This window comes from Cydia pomonella, chromosome 1, assembly GCF_033807575.1.
Source record: "Cydia pomonella isolate Wapato2018A chromosome 1, ilCydPomo1, whole genome shotgun sequence".
Classification (NCBI taxonomy): Eukaryota; Metazoa; Arthropoda; class Insecta; order Lepidoptera; family Tortricidae; genus Cydia; species Cydia pomonella.
The window spans coordinates 50,026,081-50,042,934 of record NC_084703.1 but is presented as its reverse complement, the minus strand read 5'-3'; the positions used below and the strand labels follow the sequence as shown (position 1 = coordinate 50,042,934).

The following is a 16,854-nucleotide window of genomic DNA, read 5'->3' as shown; positions in this document are numbered from 1 at the left end:
AACTCCTCTGGAGTTGCAGGCGTACATAGGCTACGGAGGCTGCTTACCATCAGGCGGGCCGTATGCTTGTTTGCCACCGACGTAATATAAAAAAAAAAGCCACCATAATACAGCCGCAGAAACTGACCCATCTGTGCAACAATAGTACGAACTCTGTATTTTGGTCTCTTCATTCCTGGGCGCAGGAAGGACCCACGTTGGCCAAACGCAAATATGAACCCATTAAAGCTTGAATTTATTTCATTCCTCTTAATACGAAAATGGCATTATACCCAAAACACAATACATCATGTTCATGTTTAGGCTTATTAAACGAAACTGTCCTAATACATGTTAAGTCTAACCGATAAACAAAGTAGTTCGGTCAAAAAGTGGCCTAAACAGTGACTAGCTTTTGGAAATCGTAATTATAAACTATTTATTAAAAGTAACAATAATTTTATCAATGGTTACCAAACTTAATAGTTGATTAAAACATTTCAATAATAAAAGGGCAATTGCGCTTGCTATCCCCGCACCGCTCGCCGGCGGCAGGGTGTTCATCCTCACACACTAGAACCTAAATGGTCGCGCACTGTGCGGTTCAAGAGGAGTTTCCTCCCGTGGACGCTTCGGCTGTGGAATGAGCTCCCTGCCGAGGTTTTCCCGAGGGTCTACAGTATGGGGTTCTTCAAAAAAGGAGTGTACAGGTTTTTAAAGGGTCGGCAACGCGTATGTAATGCCTCTGGTGTTGCAGGCGTCCGTAGGCTACGGTGACTGCTTACCATCAGGCGGGCCGTATGCTTGTTTGCCACCGTAGTGGTAAAAAAAATAATTTAGGAGATATTTTTTTATATATGACATGGGTCGGTGGCAAACGAATGCAAAAGTGACTCATTCATTATCAAATCTTATTATGCGCTTTCCCAAAAAGTTGAAATTTTGAATTAAGATGCGAATTGGTTGCTTTGACGGTCACGTACTGTGATTAATCTGATTAATGCGTGGAGGAGTTTTCGTCTCGGCCTTCACATAAAAGTGAGATGTTCGCGAGAAACTGCAGCATGAGGTTCTGCTAGAACGAAGTTTATTGGGACCGTTCACGAAGACAGAGCTACATGGCGGGTGCAACTGCATCTATATTTTGTCAGACTGGTCACGCGAGAAGTAGTAAACATGAAACGGGCGAGGACACAGGACTCATAATCTTGGCGATAACGGTTTTCATACTGATTCAGGCTCATGTCACTTCCTTTAGTTTTTTGTTCCGTGGGGCCAGGCCTGCGGAATGGTTGTTTTAATTTATCTTTAGTTACAAACATTAGTTATAAAAGTCAAAATATTCTTTATTTAAATAGGCCTAGCAACAAGCACTTTTAAATCGTCAAATTTTACAAATATCATCTTAATCTAAATATCAGAGCAATTTGTTGATGCAGTTATTATTGTTCTAAAAAACATTGAATTATTATAGATATGGCAAACTTAATAATAAGAATTTCTCAAAAAGATCGTCACCATAATTGTATAAAAATACTAGAGTAGAAACTTTCTAGAATAAAATCTAAATGTCAAAAAATACGGTATATATAATTTCATTGAATTATCAATTTCATCATTATTAACATAATACATAACAATGAATACTTCATTATTTACAATCACACTTAATCCCACGGTGTTTCATCATTCATGTAGTCTTGTGTGCTATAATAGGCTTTAGAGATAAGCTTACGTTTTACATAATTTTTAAATTTACTAACATACAATTCAGTTATAATATTAGGAAATTTATTGTAAAATCTTACACCATTACCCGTGAATGATTTTTTAATTTTATGGAGCCCAGGAAAGGCGAGCTTATGCCTATTTCTAGTATTAATCTTATGTATTTGACAGTTTTTGTTAAAACTGGCAATGTTTTTATGTAGACACATAATATAGTCATGAATGTATTGGTGCGCAGGCGGACACGGCGCGCGCCTGCCTGGAGAGCACGGCCACGGAGATGGAGCGCCGGCTGGCCGCCGCCAACCGGGCGCTCGCCACCGCCGAGCTGGACCGCGACGAGGTACACTTCTCACTGGCGATGACAATTACATTCAAGATACATGTATCTTTCAAAGACCCCCGTATTTTTCAATAAAATACGGTATCTTTCCTTGCCAGGGTCGGATTTAGGGGAGGGCAACCGGGGCTCCTGCCCCGGGCCTCCACAAAAGAGAATTCGGTAAATTTACCATATTATTTGGAAAAAAATTGGGGCCAAGGGGCCTCCACACCTTTATTGCCCGAGACCTCCAGACCTCTAAATCCGGCATTGTTCCTTGCGGATCTTCGATTGAATCTTTCGCAAGTTTAAGTTTTTTACGTGTAAAATACATTGTATTTATCGCATTATTAAATTATATTATGAATAGTGACTCGGAACGTATTGGCTCTCATACAAACAGGTGACTTTTCATTCCGCTCAGACTATATTTATACTTAGGCTAGGCTTTTTACAATATGTTTATAAAAGTAAAATACTAAAATATTATTATTATTTGTGTCTTGCCTTATCGCGGGACCGTGGGGTTATTATTTAATCAAGTCATTATTAAATAAACATGTGAAATACACAGTATAAAACAGGTAAATTTGTCAGACAAATGTCAGTTTTGTTTTTTCCGAAATTTACATGTATTTTACAGGAAAGATACAACATGAATCTTTCCCCATTTTCATCTCCACTTCTCACCAACACTTATCCTCGTTAATTTAACCAATGCCGTTGGACAAATACCTTCCCAAGAATCTGTTTCAAAACAGTCATGTGAGCTGCCTTCATATAATGGTTTTGTAACCAGATCATGAGATCTACCTTTATTTGACGACACTTCTAAATCTAGCGGCCATTGGTTTACGAGCAGCCAGTGTGACCCGCCCTGCGTGTAACTTGTTTACTTTACTCGTATACCTCGGTATACGAGTAAAGTAAACAAGTTAGCCGAAGCCCCTCTTGCATGTAGTTGTGTACAATTGACAAAAACGCGGTAGATAGAGTATTAGTGATAGAGTTTACGGCGATATTCGCATCGAAAGCTGCATTTTGTGCAGAAAGCAAGCCGCTTTGCCCAGTGATACTTGGGATCAATCTGAATGATTTTGTCCGAGGAAACACAAATTTCATCCACTGGAATTTAAGATGGCGGACCTTTTCAAAATGGCGGCTGCAAAATTAAAAAAAAATATAGACAAAAAACGGCTGCACCGATTTTAGTGATTGATATATCAATCAATTCGTATTGACGCCTGTAATCGAAGAAAAAAATACCATGTAAGAAATTAAGGATGGCGGCCTAATATGAAGAAAATTGTGATATTTTTTTCTTCGTATTTTTTCTTTTAATGAAAATAACAGCTAAATATTCAGCTTTATAATATGGACATTTTTTTCATTTAAATGAAACCTGATAATATTATCTACAAAATAAAATAAAATACTTCACAATCCGTTGAGTAGTTTTTGAACTATACGCATTACAAAAAGTGCGTAACTGCCGTCCGAAACGGTTTTTTTTTAAATTTTGCAGCCGCCATTTTGGAAAAGGTTCGCCATCTTGAATTCCTGTGGATGAAATTTGTGTTTCCTCGGACAATATCATTCAGATTGGTCCCTGTATCACTGAGCAAAGCGGCTTGCTTTCTGCATCAAATGCAGTTTCTTTTTGCTAAGCCCTATAACTATATTTAGCATTTAAAACTATTATCATTATTATTTATATATGTATATTCATTATTTAGAGACTTTATACATCTCTAAGTAATAATAATAATTTACTTACTTTTTCTTCAAACAATAATACTTTAGTTTGCATTCATATTTTCAATGAATTGTATTTTATAATTGTTGATGTGCTTGTTTTTGTTTGTATGTAAATTCCATGTTGACGTGTAAAAGTGTCCTTGTGGCCTATTTGCTGAATAAATGGTGAAGTTGAAACTTTATGGTTCTTTATGAAAAATAAATCTATTAATGTTGGAATTCATTGAAAATATGGGGAATTTAGGGTACGCATTAGCAAAAATAAATTCACCTTCAGTACATAACTGCGCCTTAACTAACATTGAATCATTAAATTTAATATAATATTTACATCAATAAGGTTTGTTAATAATTCATAAAACTTGTTAGCTGATGTAAGTTATGAATCAACGTCATATTACAAATTTAAACATTAAAACAACAGTTGTACATGTGTACAAGTTGTTACAACTGAAAGGTATTTACTTACAAACAAACATTATAAACTAGATCGAAAGGCGATTATTCTAAACGACAACATTTTTAGGGTTCCTTAGCCGAATGGCAAAAAACGGTACCCTTATGGATTCGTCATGACTGTCTGTCTTTATGTTTATGTCACAGCCACTTTTTTCCGAAACTATAAGAACTATACTGTTGGATAAGAACTAAACTTGGTAAGTAGATGTATTCTGTGAATCACTTTAAGATTTTCACAGAAAAATAGAAAAAAAAAAACATGAATATTGGGGGGTTCCCCATACGTAGAACTGAAACTCAAATTTTTTTTTCATCAAACCCATACGTGTGTGGTATCTATATACTTAGGTCTTCAAAAATGATATTGAGGTTTCTAATATCATTTTTTTCTAAACTGAATAGTTTGTGTGAGAGACACTTCCAAAGTGGTAAAATGTCTCCCCCCCCCCTGTAACTTCTAAAATAAGAGAATGATAAAACTAAAAAAAAATTATGTACCGAAAATTGGTTTTAATTAATTAGTTTTTTTTAATACGTCATAAATGGTACGGAACCCTTAATGGGCGAGTCCGACTCGCACTTGGCCGCTTTTTATTAACATTATAGGTCATTATTAACTAATACAAACGGGGCATAATCGCGTATTAAGTTTTAAATGTACCTCCGATGTAAAATCGTGAAAGTTTAAATGACTATTGGTCATTATTATGTGTCAATCATTTTGACGCTTAGTGCAATACCGCGTAACTAACAAATGCAGTAAGGTTACCTTGTACATTGAAATCAGAAATCAGAAATCATAGCATTTATTCGTGATAAACTATGACATAAAAAAGTATAACAACATAACAAAAGGAAGAAACATAGAATAAATAAATAGTTTACCACGAAATGGTCAGCATTAATGCTAACCCAAAAGTCAGCGCTGATCTTCCGGCGAGACCATTTGTGGGTCACGAACGCAGCTGTACGACACGGCATAAACATAAAACATAAAACTGAACGCGGCTTTGCGGCGGCGAAAGGGCGGCGCAAAGAGCATATAATCACTACGTTTTAAGAGACGGGACTTCCATACTAGCGAGTGGAATCCCTTTGTTTCGCAAATCATTACCAAAATGTACGACAAAGAACTGCCAAGGAACCATAGTACCAACATAAGCAATTTAAATAGTGTAGTACGCTACACGCTTGCGTTTCTTATCGATATCGATAAAATGGGGAGGGTTGAAATATAGACTCTTGTCTACAAATTTTGTACTCGAAATCATGTTAGGATCGAGTCCACATTTAAGTTGTATGTTATATAGTGGATAGTTCTATGAGTGGACTAATACGTGGTCGAGCTTAATGTGGACTCGATTTTTTTAGAACACCTTGTTGTTCTTCACCACTAGGAAGGATCAAAGTAGCACTTTTTTTCCCTACTAGGAGGGATCACTTTTTTCCTCTTTTTGCATACTTCTTAGGTTAAATTATTTAATTTAATTACCATTAATTAAATTTATCATTTATTTATTTATTTGTACCATAATAATTTCCTCATAGGTGATGTGAAAAGCAGTATGTAAATTTATCACGTGGTAGCAAAAATATTTCCACCTTAAGGTGGTATTCCACCTATCCAATTTCTTGGTCCAATGTCATTGCGTCTCACTCTATCATTAATCAAAATGTGAGACGGCGTACGCCCCAAGTGACCTACGGGTGGACATCCATGATAACTTCTCGAAGAGATATGATGGGGATTTGTGTTTTACTACGCCAAATAAGAGAAATGCCAGATGAAGCTTGCGACGGTGTAGCATTTTGAGAATACTGTGCTTATTTAGAAATGGAGTCACATGGGCTCTTGGAGAAATGTTAAAGCAATAACGAGCACAAGCATTTTGTACCCGCTGAATAAGTCGCCTTGTTTTTGCCAGAAGACGTGGACCATAGACTAAATCCATATAGTTCAATTTAGACAGAACAAGTGTTTCGATCAACCGAGTGCGCAAGGTTTCATTAATGAACGGTCGAATGTTGTACAGTAGCTTGAACCTGTAGAAACAGTTTCTCACAGTTTCAGCAACATGATTGTCAAATCTAAGTTCACTATCCATAATTAAACCTAAATTTCTAGCCTTATACACTTTTTCAATGGGTTCACCCGATAACATCACATCTCTGGCAGGTCCAATTTTGCTCAACTGATTTTTAGTGCCGAAGATCATATATTTAGTCTTAGATGGGTTGAGCATTAGACTATTGTCTAGAGCCCAAGAAGCTATGTTTGCAAGGTCCATATTAAGTTTTTCTGTAGCACTGTCAATTTCAGAAGGCTTACAGGAAATGTATATCTGTATATCATCGGCATAAATATGATACTTGCAGTGTGCGATGCAAGTTCTGATGTCCGCTGTATATAAAATAAACAGGATTGGGCCAAGTATCGATCCCTGTGGTACACCTCTGGAAAGCGCCATTTTTCCTGAGACTTTAGCTGATCCATCACTTGAGCTTAGTTTAACATACTGTTGTCTGTCACTGAGATAACTATGAAACCAACGCAGTGCGCTGTTATCAAAGCCATAGTAACTTAGCTTAGACAGTAGCAGGTCTATATTAATGCAGTCAAATGCCCTAGAAAAATCAAGCAGTACAAGTAGTGTGCACATTCCCCTATCCTGTGAGCAAAGTATGTTGTCTGTGACATCCAGCAAGGCCGTCACAGTACATTGTTTGAATTTCGAACTCTTACGACTTTGTTCGTTGCGCGGTATTGCACTATCCCCGACGAAATAATACAGCAACAACTGTTATATTCTAATAGCATTAGCAGGACCGACCTAACCTATGATTGAATCACAAGTTAAGTTACCGTTTGCGATGGCTGTAACAAGTCGATACGTCTAGTAGGCAAAAGTTATGGCCCGCAAGTATCGAGGGACGATCTGCTCGCTGAGCGGAGCCAGTTAACAAGAATTCACTAACTTCAGCAACTTCGGTAAAAATGGCTGTCGAGGGACAACAGTTCGTTCCGTCAACTTTTCGAATAGCTAACTGTTTCATAAGCTTTTTCCTTGCCTGAGAATTATGACAGTTGTCGTGTGAACAAAATAAATTAATTTGGTAAACATAACTTGAATTGGTGAGGTTGTCTTTATTGAACTTATTGTAAATAATATGAATATGAAGAAGTAATTGTGATCTGTGCTCTTCGCTGAGGTACCAAGGGATCCACTTTATTAAGCCATCAGTCAATATTTAAATAAATAAATAAATACGAAAGGACATTAGTACACAAATTGACTAAGTCCCGCAGTAAGCTCAATAAGGCTTGTGTTATAGGTACTTAGACAACGACATATATAATATATAAATACTGAAATACATAACACGCATGACTCAGGAACAAATATCCGTGCTCATCACACAAATTAATGCTCCTACCAGGATTTGAACCCGGGCCCATCGGCTTCATATGCAGGTTCACTAGGCCAGACCGGTCGTCATAATATTTGTCTTGTTAAGAAGGCGAAATCTATTTTTTTCTTCGCCTGTTCTTTGGAGTCGGTTAAAAATAAATAGCTTGTGTCCTGGGAGCTACAACAACAATACATATTTGACAGGGTAGATTTATATCTACGGTGAAACTCACCCAACACAAATGTCGCCATACTTGACGTTGACGTTATTTAGGCATGAAAACTTAGCGTGGTTCGACAATAGCAAAGAGAATTTGAAATAGAGGTGGATTGTCAAAGAAAATTTTGATTGGAAAAGATCATCGTTCATCAGCTTTTTAATGCTGCTCGTCTACATATAAGCCACCATCAACATGGTTTTTATAAGGGACGTTCCGTAGATAGTAACTTACTTTCACAAATGAAATTTTAAATGCCATGGACGAAAGGTTTAGTGCAGACGCCGTCTATACCGATTTTGCCAAGGCTTTTGATAACACCTCAATCTAGAATTTGCGACACTCTCCGCAGATTCCCATTAAATAATGTATAATTAAAATCAAACTAGATTTTTTTTGGAATAAGTTATTACAAAACATTTATCATAATTAAGAAAAACCTTATTTTCTTTACAATATCTCTCTACGTTGACAAAATCTTCCTGTAATAATTTGAAAGACTTTCACACCACTTATAGACACCATTTTACATAAATGCTATAAGTAACTAGGTTTTATTTTACGCGTAGGGAAGCCATTCCGAAATGCTTAGACCTACAAAATTCTTTTCAATAGCTTTGTTCGAAGTCATCTTGAATTTGCGTGCGCAGTATGGAAACCTTATTATGCTATCCACACAGATAGAATTGAGAGATTACAGAAAATAAATCACTAGATTTCAGAACTGGCCATACCTATGTAAATTATGACGATTCCCTAAATCATCACAATATGCAGAATCTAAGTGATCGACGTGATTGTAACGATGTCTTTGTTCTTTACAAATTAATTCACTCACATCTAGATGTTCCCTCGCTACTTCTAGAGATTTTGCTCAAAGTGCCTCGCAGAAGACAACGTATGTGTCGCAAAAAGCAGCTGTTCGCAATACTTAAAACTAGAACTAGTTATGTTATGCACATAATAATTATGTCAGGCGTGCTTGTGAGTTATTTAATAATAATTCAAAACTGTCTTAAGTCGATATATTTAATTGCTCGATATATGATGTTAAGAAAGCATTCAAACAACAATTTTTAGGATGTCCTACCTTTAGTCTTAATGTATATGTACTAATTAATGTACGTTTAATTGCAGCATACTTTTTTTATTACTTTATGGTACAGCGAATTAAATAATTAAATTACTAATGATAATGTAATTTTGCGACCTTGACTGTACCCGGATAAATTACGTACATTCAGTTACAACTCGGATAAAGTATTTTATAAATGTAATTAGCTATTGTATCTTCAAGGAAACTGTAGGTTTAATTTAATATTACCATATATTTCTGTTCTATTGTAAACGTATGCAACCGTATGTTTCTTAGTAAACAATAAATAAAACTAAAAATGTTTTAATCATGTGTCGAAAGATGGCAGTAAATTTACTGTGGCTACAAGGTTTTTGACAATCCACCTCTAGTCTAAATTCTCTTTGACGATAGTACTTTATACTTAACAATATACTTAGATGTGTATTCAAAACGGGTCATACTGTTCGCAGGCCCAGAAGCGCATGCAGTGCCAGCTGGGTCGGCTGGAGGAGAGCCTGGAGCAGGCGGAGCTGCGCGCGCTGGCGCTGGCGGCGCAGGCGGCGGCGCTGCGGCGCGCGGCCGGCGACGGCGACGAGGGCGACGACCAGCCGCACTGCGCGTGCAAGAGCTTCTTCCAGGACGCGTGACGCTGCTGATGGGGCTCAGGGCGTGGCGGCGGCGCTGCCGTGCAAGGTCGGCGACGTCCAGCCGCTGTGTGAGGGCTCCTTCCAAGATCCGTGATGACTTGAACACTTGGGGTGTTTGTGTTCATGTACAAAGACATTTTTTAAGGCAGTTCTTAGTACGATGACTAGTTATTCCGATTGATTCACAATAAGTCAGTTGTTGTAAATACTTTTGCATTTATTATAAAATAAATTGATAAAAACCGGTGTATCTCATGTTTTTATATCTTTAGTTTAGTTAAGAGTGTCCAGCAACACGACGAAAGCAGAACGGGACGAATTTAAAAACTTGAGAAAATACGATTGAGACGAACCAAGACGATACCGTTTAATGAGGATGAAGAAAACTCCTTAAATCTTATTTTACAAGAATTTGCATTAAAAAAAGGTGGATGAAATGGAGCTGCTGTTGAAGACCATAGCAGAACTCTTCAACTGCTCTAAAATACGGGTGATTTGTTTTCTTCCTTAACTTTCTAAGAAACATTTTTGGCAAGGTCCAGATCCAGACCATGGAACTTGAAACGTACCTGAAGCGAAAAACTTTTTTTGTGACATGACTATTCAGTCAGAGACGAAGAGGTCTCTCATAAGACTACGTCCGCCCAGAAAGGAGGTTTGCTTAGCGTCTAGAGCCTCGGGCTATGCATTCCGGCTACTTGCTAAGGAATCTGACGAATGTGTCTTAGATCTGGGCCGAGTAAGTAGTGATATGTAAATACTCTTTGCTTCTGAACCACAGCTCAGAACGTAAAACTTCAAACTGTCACAAATTGTCATCTACACGTCCAGTCTGCTATCGTAAAATTTACGTAAATGTTCAATCTAATCTACTAAGTGTATCTAAATGTTCGATCTGGACCGATTCACGACTCCATCTATCTAAAGCGTAAGCCATGCTGAAGGGGTTGGTGCTGGTTGTGTTGTGTGCGGCGTGTGAAGTCACCGCGCGATATGCATTCTTCCGGTCGTTAGGACGCGAGGCCAGTGCGCGGCGCATCTTCGGTGGCACGGAGGTAATATAAGGTCAATGTGGAGTAGTAATTTCTGGTTGGGAAGACCGTTATAGGGCAAGAACCCTCGTATTTGTATACGTACCTATTTCGCTCAAACTCAGGAATGAAGAGCTACGCTCCTTTTGACTTTTTGTAAGTGGAATATCTACAAACGAAAGAGTTAGAAGCGACGAAAGATCGTGTATATAGTCATACAGATAGACGGTCTTCCTCACGTTGAGCCTAACTCAGCAACATAACCGTCCGATTGGTAGAACTTATCAGGTTGACAAAAGGTCACGAAAGCTCGAGAGACCTCACTAGAGCCTTTTGAGCGTCGGCGTCTTGTCAGCGCCATGGAGAATGGCGTCGCTGCGCAGTTGCGCCAACTCTCAGAAGACGCTAGTGTGGGGTGTCCTACTGTGTGGCGAGTACTTGTGTAACGTTGTGTCGCAGGCCCCGGCGGGCGCGTACCCGGGCGCCTGCGCGCTGCTGGACTCCTCGCTGGCGCCGCGCTGCTCCTGCACGGTGCTGGCAACGCGCTGGGCGCTCACGGCGGCGCACTGCGCGAAGCCCGAGGTGGCCTACGTGCAGTTTAATGGACGGGATCGCTCCGACTCCAATCTCGCGACTGTAAAGCTCGTCTACGCACATCCCTCGTAAGTTGACTTCAACCTTTTTTAGAGCTTTTAAACATACTAAAACGGCAAGTTGGCTTGAAAAAAAAACGTATGACTTCGTGAATTAAATACCAATGGAGTGTTTATGGTGTCATCAAGCTTGTCATTGGATTCGCATCCATTCTAATTATAAGCCCGACTCGGGATCAGGGCTGTGAGGTTCTCTCAGTAGTAACAGGTACAGCGGCTGATAGGCTGTTGCTCGTTTAGCGCCGTCCAGAGGACATGTGCAGGGTAATAGTGGCAATTCCGGACGTGAGCAACTTCATCCTCCTCATACGCCTTGGTCAGGGAAAGCGAGAAAATAGTCCAGCACCCAAACCTACCCGTACATCAAGAGTTCCTATACCCACCAAAGCACCGCCTAAAATCTCGGAACCCACCATACGAAACAGCAAAAATTCTGCGGGAATGTGGGTTTATATATGGGTGGGGAGGAATGGAGAAAGGACTGTTTGTTTGTTTCTCTCTGCTATTTTACCTGGCAATTTTATTTGCTTGGCTTTTATGTGCAATGTGGCAATGTGAATATTATCCATCATTTTATTTCTTATCAGTATAACAAATAAATAACAAATTCCTTACAACGTATCTCCAACTAAGACTTTATAATACGAAATTACTGCATTTTAGTTGGTATTATAAAATAGATGGCCCGATTCGAAGCATGAAATACGATTAGAATTCGAAGTTCTCATTTAGATATCGTTTGTATGTTGTATAATTGACAGAAGCTCTATTCGGGCACTTTGACGTTAGAAATATCGTAGATAGATAGGTCTTATTGGGATCACAATGGAATCTTAAATATTTATAGTAGGTATCTGCCGCAGATATCTAAAGCAACATTTGGTGAAAACCATAAAGTAATAGCAGACTTTGTGAAGTGGGTTCCTTTTTTATCAAACGTTATCTTGACTGGACGTTATTTTATCTGTCCAGGTTCGAGGCCGTGGTGAGGGACCTGGGCGAGGGCCCGGACGTGGTGACGCTGCAGCACGACCTGGGCCTGGTGCGCACGCGCAGCAACATGGTGCTCTCCTCCTACTCGTACTTCCCCGTCCCCCGCGCCCCGCGCACCAACGGCGACATCGTCAGCGGCATGATGCTGTACCATATCGAGGATCTGATAGATAAGGATATTGATGTGAGATGGGTGTTGTTTACTTTTGTAGGTATAAGTTGTTGGTGCAATGAGTCTTCATCGTAGTAATAAATATTATTTCATACGGATCGGCTACGCTCCAAATAAATAAATAATAAATAAATAAGTAAATATTATAGGACATTATTACACAAATTGACTAAGTCCCACAGTAAGCTCAATAAGGCTTGTGTTGAGGGTACTTAGATAACGATTTATATATAATGTATAAATAATATTTATAAATACTTAAATACATAGAAAACACCCATGACTCAGGAACAAATATCCATGCTCATCACACGAATAAATGCCCATACCAGGATTTGAAGCCGGGACCATCAGCTTCGTAGACAGGGTCACTACCCACTAGGCCAAACCGGTCGTCTCCACCCCGCCCTGATCACCCAGCGGCGGCTGTTTGATCAAATATTGGCCGAATCTCAATTCAATATGTACAGAAACGTTCGGTTGACCAATAGTTTATTATCAACCTCGATTTCGCATTATTGTCTATCGCCACACGGTGCGACAACGCTGCGACCGTGATGGGGAGATTTGCGGTTATTCGCGGATGGTCTAAAACGCAAAATGACTAGTGTAATATTTTGCCTATATCGCTTTTAGTCTACATCGCGAACGGTCTAGAACGCTATATGTTACTATTCATTAATACATTTAATGTGAACTGTGTTGTTGTCGCACATTTTCCTTGAATGTTTTCTTTAGAACAACGAATTCCTCTATTTGCTTATAGGGGAAGTTAGTTTAGGTGTCTGTTTGTGTCAAGATATTTTCCGAACGGTACTTCCATTGAGCCAGAAAGAGGCCGTGTATAATATACGTTAGCTTAAGTTAGACGAAAGGAATGCTGGCCAGGGCGCTCTCACTGTTCCGCTCGCCGGACCAAATCAAAGTAAGTTCCCAAACCCCATCTAACGTTACATCGAAGAGACCTCGTCTTCCAAGGAGTGTCTTGCGATCAAACCTTTTAATTGTTCACCGCTTAACCTTCTAGATTTTGGGCTACGGTATGACGGACGTGAAGCCGGCGGGCGAGCGACTGCGGGAGGTGCGGTTGAAGATGGCCACATGCGGGCGCGAGGGCTGGCGGCACTGCGCCTGCGCGGTCGGCTCGGTCAGCGGCGTGTGCTCCGGCGACTCCGGCGGGGCCGTGCTCTATAACGGCACGCAGGTACTTGCGGCTGCGGCTGGCCGCGTGCGGGCGCGGGGGCTGGCGGCACTGCGTCTGCGCGGTCGGCTCGGTCAGCGGCGTGTGCTCCGGCGACTCCGGCGGGGCCGTGCTCTATAACGGCACGCAGGTACTTGCGGCTGCGGCTGGCCGCGTGCGGGCGCGGGGGCTGGCGGCACTGCGCCTGCGCGGTCGGCTCGGTCAGCGGCGTGTGCTCCGGCGACTCCGGCGGGGCCGTGCTCTATAACGGCACGCAGGTACTTGCAGCTGCGGCTGGCCGCGTGCGGGCGCGGGGGCTGGCGGCACTGCGCCTGCGCGGTCGGCTCGGTCAGCGGCGTGTGCTCCGGCGACTCCGGCGGGGCCGTGCTCTATAACGGCACGCAGGTACTTGCGGCTGCGGCTGGCCGCGTGCGGGCGCGGGGGCTGGCGGCACTGCGCCTGCGCGGTCGGCTCGGTCAGCGGCGTGTGCTCCGGCGACTCCGGCGGGGCCGTGCTCTATAACGGCACGCAGGTACTTGCGGCTGCGGCTGGCCGCGTGCGGGCGCGGGGGCTGGCGGCACTGCGCCTGCGCGGTCGGCTCGGTCAGCGGCGTGTGCTCCGGCGACTCCGGCGGGGCCGTGCTCTATAACGGCACGCAGGTACTTGCGGCTGCGGCTGGCCGCGTGCGGGCGCGGGGGCTGGCGGCACTGCGCCTGCGCGGTCGGCTCGGTCAGCGGCGTGTGCTCCGGCGACTCCGGCGGGGCCGTGCTCTATAACGGCACGCAGGTACTTGCGGCTGCGGCTGGCCGCGTGCGGGCGCGGGGGCTGGCGGCACTGCGCCTGCGCGGTCGGCTCGGTCAGCGGCGTGTGCTCCGGCGACTCCGGCGGGGCCGTGCTCTATAACGGCACGCAGGTACTTGCGGCTGCGGCTGGCCGCGTGCGGGCGCGGGGGCTGGCGGCACTGCGCCTGCGCGGTCGGCTCGGTCAGCGGCGTGTGCTCCGGCGACTCCGGCGGGGCCGTGCTCTATAACGGCACGCAGGTACTTGCGGCTGCGGCTGGCCGCGTGCGGGCGCGGGGGCTGGCGGCACTGCGCCTGCGCGGTCGGCTCGGTCAGCGGCGTGTGCTCCGGCGACTCCGGCGGGGCCGTGCTCTATAACGGCACGCAGGTACTTGCGGCTGCGGCTGGCCGCGTGCGGGCGCGGGGGCTGGCGGCACTGCGCCTGCGCGGTCGGCTCGGTCAGCGGCGTGTGCTCCGGCGACTCCGGCGGGGCCGTGCTCTATAACGGCACGCAGGTACTACTACTACTACAAGCTAAACCGCTAATGAGTAAAATATTACACTAATAATCCAATAATTCCCTTGCCCACGCCCAGTAACATGCTACAGTGCTATCTCATTTACTCCGATACAAATAGACAGTGTGCGCGCTTTAGGTATTGACAGCCTCTTAATATGCAACAATTATATCTAATGTTGTATGATTATTTACATTCTTTTGGTTTCTCATGAAATGGTTATTATTTTTTGTAAGCGTTTTTAAATAAAAAGAGACGTCAAGATTGTTAATCCCTTCTCTAATGTTAAAAATGGGCTGTAGAAAAAAAGAACTGGAACATTCTGGTCAAAGAGTTGGTCATTGTTTTGTTGCCTACCGGACATCCAAGTGTACCAAATAAGTCTTAACTGATGCAAACCAGTCATGCACAAAAAGATCTATTGAATGTGTGCACCATATATGACACGCAAACTCTTACATGTACCTTATATATAATTATATATCCTAGCATATATAGATAAGTGTTCAAACCCTGACCAGTAATATATGATCACGCGCCATATTGCGGAATTTCATTGGAACCAAATTTTTCATACTAAACTGAACTGTCACCATGAGAATAACAGCGCCCTCTTGACGATGATCATATATTTCTGGTCGGGCTTTACGTCCCACATCACGAGTGCTCAAGTTTCCATTCTTCTTGGGTTAGTCATTATTACATCCTTCTTTGATTTGTATGTGTTTGACGTACAATAAATGTAGCATCCCATTTAATTTTTCTCTTCGATCTTCATTACTAAAAGAAGAGGAATCGCAGGTCAAGAAATTTGATTAATATAGTACGAGTAAAATGTTGAAAATGTGTATGTGTGTGTATTATGGTGCTACTTTCCCGCACGCGTGCGGGAATGAGCACTTTCTGTAAATACGTCGAAACTTTAGAGAGCCATATGTACTGTAAAACGTTGTACAGCAAACAACGCGCCAAAAGTATCTGATATTCCGGATAACTTTTCCAAATATATAGATAATTTTCTAAAATTCGCGTACAAAAATATATCTTTTACAGTACATATGGGGCTACTTTATAGCACTAGTGCGAGAAGTAGCATATTATGTTACTGTGTCGAACATTTAAAGGGCCATATGTACTGTAAAACGTTGTACGATACATGTGCGAATAGGTAATTCGCAACTCGTGTCGATTTAAAACACTCCCTTCGGTCGTGTTTTAATTTATCGCCACTCGTATCGAATTTCCTATTTTTTGCACTTGTATCGTTATGTACTATTACAGTCTTAGTTGTTCTATATTAAGGACATCACTTTTTGTTAAGCTGTTACAGAATGGTAGATACTTATGAAGCGTTATTTGATCCGCTACTTTTGATGCTAACTGTACGATATAGGTAATTTCGTATTTTCTGCACTTGTATCGTAAATAAGTATTGTTTTAAGATCGGCGTGATGTCGATGGGGCCGGTGGAGTGCGGCGCGCCGTCGCCGCTCGGCGGGAAGGCGTCCGCGGCGGCCGTGTCCGTGTTCACCATGCTGCGGCCCTACGCCGCGCTCATCAACTCCACCATCTACGACGTGGACACTTCGCTGCGCATGCGCGAAGTGGCGCGCTCCGCGGCCGACAGGCGCACCGGCGTGGACATCGTGTGTGCGGCGTCGGTGCTGCTCTGCAGGTACGATTCTGGTGTCCTTGACGCGCTCATCTATGACGTGGACACATCGCTACGCATGCGTGAAGTGGCACGCTCCGCGGCCGACAGGCGCACCGGCGTGGACATCGTGTGTGCGGCGTCAGTGCTGCTCTGCAGGTACGACTCTGTTGTCCTCGTTGACGCGCTCACGTGCTCTGCGACCAGGGTCTCCTGTCTCTCTCCGGTGCATCTGCACCGGCTTGTAGATACGATTATTTTTAGGTTTATAACAAGGA

General features: G+C 42.6%; 3 protein-coding genes across 6 annotated transcripts in view; 2 read left to right on the top strand and 1 right to left on the bottom strand.

The window, feature by feature from the left end:
- The window catches only part of LOC133525953 (tropomyosin-like), a 34,679-nt gene extending 24,942 nt beyond the window's left edge, over positions 1 to 9,737 (top strand). For all 4 annotated transcript variants that reach the window (XM_061862403.1, XM_061862411.1, XM_061862394.1 and 1 more), the window contains exons 12-13: positions 1,946 to 2,050; positions 9,423 to 9,737. In XM_061862403.1, the coding sequence (XP_061718387.1) occupies positions 1,946 to 2,050; positions 9,423 to 9,599 (282 nt within the window). In that variant the 3' untranslated portion in view covers positions 9,600 to 9,737. The remainder of the gene's footprint in view (positions 1 to 1,945; positions 2,051 to 9,422) is intronic.
- Positions 9,738 to 9,783: 46 nt separating this feature from the next.
- On the top strand, positions 9,784 to 13,894 carry LOC133525984 (chymotrypsin-2-like). Its single transcript, XM_061862442.1, has 4 exons — positions 9,784 to 10,654; positions 11,090 to 11,292; positions 12,256 to 12,460; positions 13,476 to 13,894. The coding sequence occupies exons 1-4, from the start codon at positions 10,535 to 10,537 to the stop codon at positions 13,767 to 13,769; spliced, it is 822 nt and encodes a 273-aa protein (XP_061718426.1). The 5' UTR covers positions 9,784 to 10,534; the 3' UTR covers positions 13,770 to 13,894.
- LOC133531302 (uncharacterized) lies at positions 13,851 to 15,583 on the bottom strand. Its single transcript, XM_061869825.1, has 4 exons — positions 15,575 to 15,583; positions 14,673 to 14,906; positions 14,292 to 14,525; positions 13,851 to 14,144 (listed from the first exon to the last, which is right to left on the bottom strand). Exons 1-4 carry the CDS (start codon positions 15,581 to 15,583, stop codon positions 13,851 to 13,853), a joined length of 771 nt encoding a protein of 256 aa, XP_061725809.1.
- Positions 15,584 to 16,854: the final 1,271 nt, after the last annotated feature.

What these genes read in the sequence shown, in the direction of transcription:
- LOC133525984 (XM_061862442.1), top strand. Translation starts at nt 10,535, where the DNA reads ATGCTGAAGGGGTTGGTGCTGGTTGTGTTGTGTGCGGCGTGTGAAGTC. An exon ending in CTCGTCTACGCACATCCCTC is followed by an intron (nt 11,293 to 12,255) that starts GTAAGTTGACTT and finishes TTATCTGTCCAG; the next exon opens with GTTCGAGGCCGTGGTGAGGG. An exon ending in TGATAGATAAGGATATTGAT is followed by an intron (nt 12,461 to 13,475) that starts GTGAGATGGGTG and finishes TTAACCTTCTAG; the next exon opens with ATTTTGGGCTACGGTATGAC.
- LOC133531302 (XM_061869825.1), bottom strand. An exon ending in GCGGCCAGCCGCAGCCGCAA is followed by an intron (nt 14,526 to 14,672) that starts GTACCTGCGTGC and finishes GTGCCGTTATAG; the next exon opens with AGCACGGCCCCGCCGGAGTC. An exon ending in GCGGCCAGCCGCAGCCGCAA is followed by an intron (nt 14,145 to 14,291) that starts GTACCTGCGTGC and finishes GTGCCGTTATAG; the next exon opens with AGCACGGCCCCGCCGGAGTC.